The 12593-nt window shown below is 42.8% G+C and overlaps 1 protein-coding gene across 2 annotated transcripts in view; it reads left to right on the top strand.

Annotated features, from left to right (window-relative positions):
- Positions 1–3137: 3137 nt before the first annotated feature.
- Positions 3138–12593, top strand: part of MYO1E (myosin IE) — a 78919-nt gene continuing 69463 nt past the window's right edge. Inside the window, exon 1 of one of the 2 annotated variants that reach the window (XM_069026085.1) lies at positions 3138–3247. In XM_069026085.1, the coding sequence (XP_068882186.1) occupies positions 3245–3247 (3 nt within the window). In that variant the 5' untranslated portion in view covers positions 3138–3244. Of the gene's footprint in view, positions 3248–3313; positions 3689–12593 lie in introns of those variants that run through there. The other variant, XM_069026084.1, reaches the window with a different exon arrangement.

Here is a 12593-nt window from a genome sequence, read left to right as displayed (position 1 = left end):
TGCTGTCATTTTTAGCCAGTTAGAAGCAGTCAGAGAAGTGCTTATTTCATTAAAATTTCTAGTCTTTTGCAAATTTACTGACTCCTCTTAAGAGTTATTTCTTTCTGAAGCCACAATAATGTTTTTAGAATGGAGAGCAAGGGAAAGCTTTATTCTGTGGCTTTTCCAGAGATAAAGACCTTGTTCTTTTTTCAGTCAGTTTAGTCTTTACACACTTTAGCACCAGGCTGATCTCTGTTTGGTGCTGGCACACAGTGTCACTCAGGCAGTGGTAGGTGAAAAGGCACATGTGAGTTGCCAGCTGCACCATGTAGTCACTTCTGCGAGTGCTGAGCCTGGACCAACCCCTGCAGGTCCCAAATGCTAAGCTAATAAACCTCCTTAGGCACTGAAGTGAAGCTTGTCCTTAAATATTTTCCCAAAGCTTAGCACTAGTGATCAATATCAGGAGAATCAAGCAGTGCAACTGTTTGCAGCTAGAAAATATCCTCAAAATAATTCTTGATGTTAGCACTTCTGTGCATGAGCTGTAGGTGTTACTAACCAGACTGTCAGACAATACACGCACTGAAAAAAAATGATGGAAGTTCTTGATGCAGGGAATTTTTCTTACATCTTTTCAAATTAGGTCTTTGAAAGGCATCCTATCCATATGAATTTCGATAGAAATGTCTGCACTTCTAAGTTTTGTGGATCATTTAAAAGTACAGAGGTTGTTCTTTACTCTGCTAGAACTCCTCAATATGAAAATGTGGGTTCTGCCTTTCTCAGAGATGATTTGTACACTCTTGGCTGGAGGAGCCCAGGCATGCAGACCATTCAGGCACACCACCACTAACATTCAGGGGGAAATGCTTTCCCCTGCTTCTGAGCAAGGATGTTGAATAAGTGTCATTCACGTAATATAGTCAGCTTGGGAATTAGATGTTTATCATTAAAATAAGCAGAATGTTTAAAAGCATGAAAAGAGTTTATTGTGAATTAAACTCTACTTGGTCCACCCAGTGCTTAGCAAAGGTTCATGCAGATGCACAGCACCAGTTCTTTCCACTCCAGAAATTTTGTTGAAAGTCATCTTGTAGTCCATGTAGAGTAGATGGACCCAGTAGCATACATTCACTTCAGTGAACTCAGGACCAGTCTCTCGATTAGCTGGCCAGTGTGGATGCACTTTTTAACTATTCTTCCACAACCTTCTTTCTCATTATTCATAACTTGTTATAAGGATGTTTCTATGTATGTAAACACACATACATACAAATATACATGTCTTAAGAACATTAACCTCTACGTTAAACAGACCCACATCCAAAGCAAATGGAAAAACCTACAAAACCTATATTGATTTTCTGTCTTCTGTTGGCCCAATGTACATATGCTCTCTGCATTCTTGCAGTACTGTTTTCACTGCTTTTTATCACAGTCTCATAATTTTATGTAACATTTCCATGTTCAGATTAAATACTAGGCAAATTATTTTTGTCCTATTTCCATAAAACTGCCATACTCACCTTCTGTAGAGAATCAAAGTGCGTAACTCATCTCCTATGAAGTTCTGTGCCCTATTAGCACTATCAGATATATTTTTGCTTTAATAGCTGTTGCAGCTCATATTTGCCACCCAGCTATTTTCTCAATGAAAATACTCCCTACTACTTATATTAATGTCAGCCAACATCCAAGCAGTTCACTATGGAAATCCCAAGCTTCACATCATCAGTAATTATACAGTGTAAGCCCAGCTGAGCTGAGAAGTGTTTTGTTTATTCTTCAAAACCAAGGATGAAACATGCCCAAAGCACCACCGTCTGTGGGACATGAGAGGCAGCAGATAAAGAGTTGAAGTTTTGTCCCCTTTCTGTATTGTGCACATCAGGGTGGTTTGAGTTTGTAACACTTGATCAGCCATGTGTTTAATTCTGCACCCCATCACACCTGCAGCCAGATCCATAAGGACAAAGCCACATGCTGAACAGCACTGTCCTGCACTGGCAGATCTGGCTGCAGAACCAGCACCTGGCTCAGAGCAGCGCTCTCCTCCAAAAAGCCAGAAGAGAATCTGCTTATGCCTAATCTCTAAATTAGTGTGGATACGAGTCTTCGTTTTGTTCATAAAAACAATTAAAATCGAATACATATACATGTACAAACTGCTCCCTATTTTTTCCAATAATTGCACTTCTTTTTAATCAGAAATAAACTAAATCCCAGTACAATCTATTGATGAAAACCAGGATCTGTACCCATTGGGAGTGCTTTTTAAAGTGGTTTGGAAGCAGTATCAACATATGACTCGGGGTCTGGCTGTTGTTATGATTGTTACATGATGTTGTTTCCATTTTATTTATATTCTGGCTTAGAAGTGGAGTTAGAAATCCATTAGAGCCAACACTACGGCTTCAAGCCTGAGGTGAAACGTTTAGCAGGACTGCAGCAGTCAGCTTCGGGCGGGTTTACCGATTTGATCACTTAGAAAGTGCAGTCCCTGGAAGTTGTACTGGTTGTGTTCTGGTCAGAACGAGCTGAGCAACGTGGAGCAGATGCCGGTTCCCTGCAGGCACCTGGGTTGTTTCGCATCTGTGAGATGCCTGTAGGACTTGTTTCAGCATCCACCTGGTGACAAGATGCGTCGTACTTTCCAGTGTTTCCAGGGGTTAGCAGCACCTTAGTTCTGTGGGTACGCGGGAGGAGGGCAGCACACGCAGCACGCTTGCGGGGGCACGGCCACCCCCGTTGGCTTAAGGGCTGTGCGGCGGGTGCTTGCGGCGGGTGCTTATGGCGGGTGCTTATGGCGGGGTGCTTATGGCGGGGTGCTTATGGCGGGTGCTTATCGCGGGGTGCGCCAGCAGCAGCGGCCGCCCGCGCTCTAGGCCGGAGCTCGCGGGCCGCGCGCGCCGGGATTCCCTCAGGGAGTGACGTCCCGGCGGAGCGCGGCCATTGGCTGCGATGCGGCGAGTTCTCCATTTATGGACACATCGCCCGCACGGGGCAGCCCAAACCCTCGCCCCGCGCCTCTTGTCCCCTCGGGTCCCCCTCCCGCGCCGGTCGGCCCCGGCCCCTGCCCCGGCCCCTGCCCCACACCGTTCGCCCTCTCCGGCCCCGCCCCGGCCCCGCCCGGCCGGGAGCTGCGCGCGCGGGGAGGGCGGAGCCGCTGCCCCCTCCCCTCCGCCCGCCCGTCCCTCCGTCCCGGGGCTCCGGCGTGTCTGGGCAGAGCCGTCGGGCAGCGCAGCGCCGAGGAGCAGCGATGGTGAGCGGGGAGCTCGGCAAGGGGCCGAGCGGGGCCGGGGCAGCTGTGGCGGGGCCGGGGCCCGCGGGGCGGCGGCGGGAGTGCGGCTGTCGCGTCCCCTCGCGCAGTGCCGGGAAGGGGCCGTGGCATCGCTCCGTGTCCCGCTCCCAGCTGGGGAGCGGTTGTGTAACAGCGCCGGCCTGTGGGAAGCCGGGCCGTGCCAGGCACTTGCCGGGAGCCAGCGGCTGCCGGCCCTGCAGACCCGAGTCGGTTCCCTTAGTCGTGTCCCGAGCCCGCTCGTCCCATCGCGGGGCGCGGGCAGGGCCGGCGCTGCCTGTGGAGCACGAGCCGCGTCTCCCGCCCTCTCCCGCCGCTTGGGATCTGAAGAGGTTTCGGATGTTGGTGTCCTCGGGTGGGAACAGTCCTGTGGCCGGGAAACGCCGCGGCGTGGTTGAACAACAGGTGACGCCTGTCTGGGTCAGAGGGCGCTGGCGGGAGGGGTCTCGGCGGGTAGAGCCGCACCCCCGCCTCACGGTGCCCGGTGCTCCCGCCGAGCCGAGTGCCGCTGTCACTCCGGTCCCTTCCCCGGCGGCGGGAGCGCTCAGGTGTGCCGCAGAGGCGGCTCCCGAACCCGGGAGCTCGGGCACCGCCACTGCTGGGGCTGTGCCCTGCTGGTGTGACGAGGGGACGCGACGTCAGGAAAACACCTCAGTGCTAGACTAAGGGAAGATTGAGGTTCGGCGGGTGAACCTGGTTTGTCTTTAGTAATGCCTCCTGATGATTGATAATAGCTTTCATCCTGAAGTAATCCAAGTAACGATTATGTCTACCTGTTACACAGGAACTGAGAACAAGTAGTGAAAAATCCTGTGGGGTAATAAACTAGGCTAAAATCCGTAACTTTTAAACAAGTAATTTATTTAAAACTGTTCTAAAGTAGAGTACTAAAGATCTGAGTGTTAAGATACTTGAAAAACTTTTGCAGTACTTCTGCTAAAGCTTAACTAAGGTTAGGTTTTAAAGACTGACCAGCCTAGTTCTTGTGTATTCAGAACTTAACTCCCAATACCTTTTCAAGGATGCCTTTCTTACTGCCATTGCCTCTGCTTTGACTTCCTGAGTCAAGTACAGTTGCACCTCGTTACACCTATGTGGAGCACAAGTCTTTGCTTTAAATAAAGCATCGCAGAACTTAGGAAGCTAAAACTTTTGAAGTCAGGCATGATAGTACCAACTAGCTCTCATAAACCTGTTTTTGGTAAGAAGCTTTGAATAAGATAGGTATTTATGTTCCCTGGGGGCTGATTGTTTCACCAGGTGATTCAGATCAACTCGTTAGCCTTAACCTTTGCCCCTCAAGTACCTGCTGTGTCACAGACACCTGTGGCACATATGGGCTCCTTGGCTGGGTCATTGCTTAGACTGCTGACACGTTAAATGGGATTGGAAGTCTTTGGTGCAGGTGCTTCAGAGCACCTGCTCTGTTACCAGTATTACTTTGAGATTAGTCTGTTAGTTGATCTGCTGTGGACTCCATTAATTCCTTTTTAATGAAAGGTTTTAATCAAAGTACTTTTTGTAAATACATACAACTAACTGGCAATATACTCCGTGAGATTTACTTTATCAAAATAAGAGAATTACTTTCTTCCACAAGATACACTTTTTAGGGATGTATTCAGACAATTATCCTCCGGCTTTTAATTTGATATTGAAGTAGTTTTTCACTGCGATAGCTCAAACTAATATGAATTAGATTATGAATTATTTAATATTTTTAGATTATTGGTAAGTAATTACTACAATAAAACCAGAAAAGAATGTTTTTGAAAGTGCTGCTTTTTGAAATAATTATGCCCAAACAATTGTTTGATAGTCATTAGAAGGTAGTATTTTGCAACTTAGTTGGCAGAAGGATTGCCTGGCAGTACTGACAATGACTGCTGATGAACATGAATCATGCTACTAATATCCTGAAACTTTATACTCATTCTCTGTGCTGTATAAAAACCTCGCAGTATTCCCCTTATTTTTGTCTTAACAGTTTTGATGTCTGGAGGGTCAAAGAAGATTAATGTTATAAGTGTTTTGTGTTTTCTAAATTGAGTCTTTTCTGCCATATCTTCTTCACTGTAAACCTCAGAGTGACCCTTTCCTGTTCTGACAGGGTCCCCAGTGCAGGGTGCTGATTTGCCATTGACATCAGGTGCTGTTGGTGCTTCTTGGGCCATCTGGTAGAGCAGAACAGATACCGGTGCCACTGGTCTGTCACTGGTGCCTTCTCCAGTCCCTGCCGTGGTGCACTGCCCCGCCCAGCTCACCCGGCAAAGCTCTGTGCACTTAGCAATATGTCTGTTCCTTTTTGCTGGTTTATTTTTAATCCAGATCAATATCTATCTCAAGTTAACAGTGTGGTTTCAGGAGGAGATCTGCTAGCATGGAATGGGTGAGCTGTTTCATGGCTGTACGTGGCAGTACAAGGTGGGAATAAGGAACAGCAGGGCAAAACTGTAGTAAAGCTAACAAGTCTAAGGAACATCTGGCAACTTTAAATTTTTCTCTTGAAATGCATCCATTTTGTTAACTTTGTATTTCAATGTTTTAAATTCAAAATTAAAAAATCCTGAAAGCCTCTAACATCTTAGCTGCAGCTTTTAAGTCTTCAAAAACTGGGTATTATGTCAGTGCCAAGTAGTCCCACTCCAGTGAAGGACTCTATCCATAATGTGCAGGAAACCTCATGATGAAACTAAGCTGGAGCTTGCTTGAAAGGGAAGCATATAGTCAGCTGAACTTTATGCTGTTATACTGTGAGTTTGAACCTTCATGTCATGGGGTAGTTCATGGAGATGCCTTGGAGGATCTTGAATTGGATAGAGAATCTGTACCACATTACAAAAATTATCTTGCACCTTTAGTTTAAAGTAGCTCTTTAGTTTTCAGGGAAAGATTGTTCCTCTGAGTATTGTCAGCTGGCTTTGACTCTTCTAAGGATAAAACTTTGAATGTCAATCAGCAAATATTTTCTAAGGCATAAGCTGCTACTATATTTAGGAAAAAAGCCAGCCACAAAATCAAATAAATGCTCCCCCCAACAACAACCCAGTAATGACCAACTTTGACTGATTTTGCATAATCCCTGTTCCAGAGTACTTTTACTGAAGTTTTGTACCAATTTGTTGGGCAGAGTGAGAAGGGAAAGCTCCCAAGAGAAGACAAGATCAGCAGTATCTGGATTAGCTCACAAATTGTTGAGCAAGGCAGGATTGTCTAATACGCTTATGTTAAAAAACCCAATGTGTTTCTCTGTTACCTTTAACCAGTATTTCAATGCTAAGCAATTTTCTGTAACACTGCATTCAGTTTGTGCATTTTATCTGGGCACACTTGGTGTCTTCTTGTTTCCACCTCTTCAGCAAAGATGGAAGGCTAACTTTTAAAAAGGAACTTTTTATAGCAATTTGACATCAGAAGAGGGCAGATATTTCTAGCCCAGTCCAAAGAAGCTGAGATGTCTTGATTCCATGTAGTGCCTATGAAAATCTGCAGAAATGAAAGACTGGATTAGCCTGAGGGGACTTGCTGGCCTTTAGGATTTGGTCCTGAAATAGTGAATGTGAGATGGGACCTGGGAGCTTCTATTATCTTAAGTCTTTTTTTTTCTGCAGGGAAGTCACAAGCAAGACAGTGATGCTTCTGTATTTGAAGGGTGCTTTTCTGTCTGGTGTTGCAGACAGTAGCCTAAGCTCAAACCTTGCTCTCTGCCAAGTGTGGAATACTAGGGAGGGTAACAGCATGTGCTTTACGTTATGTCTAGAGGTGCATTAATGGAAAAATCTTCCAGCTATATGATGTTTCTTTCTGGCTGATGTATAAGATATACTAAAACACAGCAGCATGTTAAGTAGTAAAGCTAGTGATTCATACTTGATGTGTTTTTTTAGGCTTGCATTGTGTGCATGCTTGTCTTTGTTTAGGTCTCTAGAATGATTTATGGATATATTGTGTGTGTTAGAGCACTTTTTTAGAAGATACTAATGTATGCAGAATGTTACCCAAATGCAGCTTTTGCAGCTGAAAACTGAACATGTGATTGTGTATTTCTTATATTTTAAGCATTTTTCTCATCATCTCTTTTGCCTTCCACATATGTCCTACATACATAACTAATTTATTGTGAAAGAGTAGTAGTTTAACTAAACTATTTGCAACCACTTTTTCTTACCTTAAAGGAATAACATTCACCAGTCTCAGAGCCTTATTCTTAAAGCATTGCTGCATATGTGGCATGGGTGAAGTTAAAATGAGTTTTGTCATAGTTAACACATGGAATGTTAAGCTTTTATGAGTTTTCAGTAAAATCTTAGTAATGTTCCCATCTTAACATGGAAAGTATGTTACCTTGCTTAAAAAGTTGTACATCTCTTTAGAGAACTGTTATTATCACCTTTTGTAATGTAAAATTGACTTCATAAATGCCAGTATATTCTCTTTTCAGTTGTAGGAGTTAAGTCTAAAAGTGTCATTGATCTAAATGGTCATGCACTGCTCTATCCAAGGTATATCATAAAGAATAAAGGTTTTGGTAATTTCAGCATAAGGAATATTAAATACCTGCATGTTTGGATTTGTATTCTAATATAGTATGCATGTATCCATTAATGATACTAATGTATAGAACATGTAAATAAACATCTTCAGAGTTACAGAAGAATCCTTAATATTAAAAAAGCCTAACTTAGTTGTTGCATGTGATGGGGAAGGGAGCAAAAAGATAAGAGGTGGTCTTTCCACCTTGGCTTCTTGCTCTTACTTTACCCGGCAAACCCTGGGAGTGAGTTTCCTGTAGTTACCTGAAGAGTTCTGACTCAGATCATTGTAGTTCTGCTGATGGAGACCAGCCTGGGATTGGCGTGCAAGTTGTCAGATTTTTGCTTACCCTTTGTTTCTCGTTATTGCCACAATAAATGGCTTATAAACGACAAATTCACGTGCTTTCCTTTTCAGTTTCCTAAAACACTCTTATAATGTGTCAGTCTTCTTTTTTTAGGAAGCTTCATTCCAGATCTAGGTGGTGTGTGGCTACTGAAAGGCATTAAGAACTGTATTAGAAAGGGATTTTGCACCTAACTAACAAGGGTTTTGTTCTGGGAATTAACTGTGCAAAACTAGAAGCAGTAAAATTGAAGCTTTTGGAACTGGGAGGAGTGTGTGTGTATATGTGTGTGCTACAAAAATAAGGATTTGGAAAATATTTCAGTTCCTCTGCAAGCACAGAAATCTGGGCGTAGGCTTTGGTAAGAAGGGGTTGGCTTGCGTTACTGTTAGCTCTTTGAATTAAGCCACGTTGTACTATCTAAACTCTCACCATGGATATGAGCAGCAAAGGTTTACCCCAGCGTAAAAGGCTAAACCTTTCAGGGAAAATCATGTAAGGGTTCTCTCACACATTTTCTCATCTGTTGGAGGCCATTTACTTCCTCACTACCTGTGGTCTGCCAAGGAGCTTTTCTGGTTGATGCTGGTCACTAGCAAATGACCAGCATTCTTATTGACTCTGCTGGAAATGGGTTTTTGTACTGCATGTGTATGGGGAAGTATTCCAGGTGTATGGGGTGCCTGCTAACTTTTGGAACTGCTGTAGTCAAAGAACTCTAGGTAGCTGTAGTATGTTGTTTAGCTTTTATTATTTCTACTATGACTGTAACAGTATTTGTAAATATCAGAGAAATATGGCAGGAAGTAAACAAGAATTTTCTCCCTTTGTTAAGATGAGAACGGAGGTGTCTCTGAGGACTTGTTCAGGCATTCACCTCAATCTCAGCCTCCCGTCGTGCTCCTGGGACAGCTTGGGTGTGAGGAGCTTATTTTGGTCAGACCTTCCTGGGCTCGGTTCAGTCTTTCCCATCTCCTGCTGCCTTCCCCACGTTCCTGAGATGCCAATTACTGTCCTGCCCAGGAAGTACGGTTGTCATTCCTCTCCTGACTCATCCTCATCTTCTAGCTTTCCCATCCTCCACCTACTGCTTTCCTCCCTCACATCTTTAAAACTGTGAATACCCCCTGGGGACACCAGGTGTGCAGTCAAGTCCTAGCAGTGCATGGCATCCATTCTGTCTGCTTGACTAAGTCACTGCTGTGATAGGAAAAGGTATCTTAGTCTACAGCTTTTCCACACACTGAACCTCACCTTTCTACCTCTTCTGTTAAATATGCTTCATATGAATGTGTAAATGGCTTTGGGTTTGATGGTGTCTTCTACACAAGCAAGTACATCTGAACCCAAGATAATTTAATGTAAACAGCCTAGGAAGAAGGGTATGGGTAAGGGATTTTTTTCCAAAGACACAGCAGCATTTGGTTGATACTAAAACCATTTGTGGATTGGGTTCATAAATTATGAAGTGTGTTTTTATCAAATTCTGAATTTAATTTTTTTTAGTTGAAAGTGAAAATACTTTTTTAAACAAAACAAATGTGAGAACTGACAAGGAAAGCAGTGTTGGCAATTGGAGTATGAGTCAGAGCTATCAGAAGTGATGCTTATTGGGAAGCCTACTTACAGGGTGCTTTTAAAGCACAAAGACTTACCTATTAACATAACTTCCTAAATGTGAACTTGAAAGTTAAAGCCGGATGTTAGCAGATCTTGAGCATGCTTCATGATCAACACTGTCCTGGAAGTGTCAAAAGGATTATAAAATAGGTCTGGTGCTCTGCTCTCCTGTCATGTGTGTCATTTTTTCGGCTGCCAGAAGTGTCTGGTGAAAGCCACTTCTGGCTGTCGGGGAACAGTGCAGTGGCTTTGGGATGGAGTGATGATAGATGTTTTTCTTTAGACTCCTTCAAAAAAAGGGAATGTAAATAGTTTAGGCAAAAGCATGTGCTTCTAGAAGCTATTTTCATGCCTTTTTTCGGCAATCTGAAGTCTAAATGAGAGGTTTTTGTTGGCATCCTTCAAGCAGGATTAGCAGTCTCGTAGTGACTTGCTGCACTTGTCCCTGTACAGGAAGTGTGGGGCTTTTTTTTCCTTGCCAGCTCAGAACCACTCACTGAATCACTGTCATCAGCTGAGCCTGAGTCTGTAACCACTTCTTGGTCAGCCTTGTCTAATTTAAGTGTTGAAGTCATATTCAAGTCTGAACAATGCAGCCTGATAACCTCTATAAAACAAGGAAAATGTTTTCAACAGCTTTAAAGTCTTTCCTGCTTGTGTCTTATAAAATATGCTGCCTGATGTTTGATCTTGCACCCTAGGACAGTCTTCTGTTTTCAGTTTGACATTCCACAATATTTGTGAGGCTTTAAATTCTAGGCAGCTTACCAATGCGCGCTGTTATCTTTTGCAGTGATTGATGTCTTTTCTTACGCTTTGCGTTGGATATTGCTAATAGCAGAAATACAGAAAGATGGAAGTTGGAACTTCTTGTTAGTAATATATTTGCAGTGCCAAGCGGTAGTCAAGAACTTGTCTCATCTTGTTTTGGTTTGTTTTTTTTTTCCTGCCTTGAAGGATACAAGTCTGCACAAATGCTTAAGTGCTTCCAAATTTGCTTTTGCAATAACTTGCAACCCTATGTTCTTCCCAATTTTGTAATGAAGTGCACAGATGCAAAGTGTGTTTAATGCTTCCAACACATTTGGAGTCCCTAGGATTGTGAGTCCTGGACTCTTTGATAGCTCATCTGCTCTGGAAGTACTATTGCTCTGTAGTAGGAACATTCTGAGGACGAAAGTTTACCTAGGGTATTCTAAACATCTTTGAGCTGTTGTGCTTCTGGCACACACTAGCATGGTCACCTCCTGATCACTTGGATTTTGGACTAGCTTGTTGCAGGTATTTTGATACATGAACTGGAAAACACTTCCTTTGCTAAATGGAAGCAGTGTTCTTGAGGCATATTGAAAGAGAACTTTCACTAAACCTAATCTTAAAGGCCATTTCATGGGACTCAAAAGCAAGTGCATACTTCTAAGTTTAAGTATTTGTTTTTTCTTTCAGTATTTGATAAGCATTTGATTTGTCTGTTAATTAATTGTGAAAGAATTTGTTCTCCTGTACTGATCCCCACCTGTATTCAGTACATACCTAAAGAAAGACAAATGTGCAAAAGTATTTATAACAGTAATTGAAAACAGTCATACTTATACTACAGATATACTTAGATTAAATGGAGAATTTAAAATGTTTCATTCCAGATTCATTCCAGAAAGGATGTAAAGCTACAAACCCACCCGTTCTTGCTTTCAGAGCACAGAGGTACAGGCTGTCTACATAGTCTGAATTAGTAGATAATTCTGTGGTATCTTCTGGTAAGGCAAATGAAACAAGGATTTTTGCATAATTATTTCTTCTGTCTAGCTAAATGTAGATCATGTTTTTGAAGGAGTCAGTGATAGGATGCAATTGTCTAGGAAAAAATAATTAGTCATAGGAATCCATAGTTATATTAGACCCTTGTATCATACTTAGTTTTATATTTTTTGTTGATTCTTGATAGTGCAGTTTTTATGAGAGCAAGTTAAGTTCATACACTACTCCTTAAACTTTGGATATCTTTCCTACAATAATTTGAAGTAAAAATTTGGATACTATGAAAACTGATATATTACTATGCGTGATTTTTATTACATACGTCTTCTGTACCATGAAATATCCCACTTCCCATGTAAACTTGATTAGTTCCTGAATTCTGAATTGCCTGAATCCAAGAAAACAAATATTTGACTTTGCCAATTAAAATATAGTGCATCCACTAAGAACAAAATTACTTCAGCTAGATTTATTTTCTCTGCTTAAAAACTGTGCCTCACAGTCATGTTTCCACGACTCAATGCAGTGTTGTTGATAGTCTCCAAAGCCTTTTTCAGTGCCTCCCTTCAAATTTAAGTATACACTGGGATCTGCTATATTGGTTAGTAATTGCTAGATTCAGCAAACCAAAGATTCCTACAAAAACCTTCTGGTCTTTGCAGTGGAAAAGCAAAAATAGCTTCTCAGAGTAGGGCAATTTGGATGTGTTCAGTTTTTGAGGGGATCCTGGCTTTTTTTTGTGTATCCTGCAGGACTTGGGTAGACTGAAATAGTTGCCTTTTTGGAATTGATTGGCCCTGGTGGAGGGGGAAGCATCAGCCTCCTGCTATAGAGGAGCAGCATAAATCTGCTGAGAAATCTATTGCAAAGGAGCTAAAAATGCATAATTCTGTCCTGAGCTGTACCCAGACTGTTGGCCATTATTTGCTCTGCTGTTGGCTTTGCAAAGTGTCTCTTCCCGTGTTTTCCTGGGTAGCTGGGAGTTCAGAATCGCAGAATCTCCCAGCTAAGGATGGGACTCAGCAACCCTTTGGGCGTGTTTGGTGGCCAGTA

This window comes from Aphelocoma coerulescens, chromosome 10 (genome assembly GCF_041296385.1).
Source record: "Aphelocoma coerulescens isolate FSJ_1873_10779 chromosome 10, UR_Acoe_1.0, whole genome shotgun sequence".
Taxonomy (NCBI): Eukaryota; Metazoa; Chordata; class Aves; order Passeriformes; family Corvidae; genus Aphelocoma; species Aphelocoma coerulescens.
This window is presented reverse-complemented; position numbering and strand designations above follow the sequence as displayed.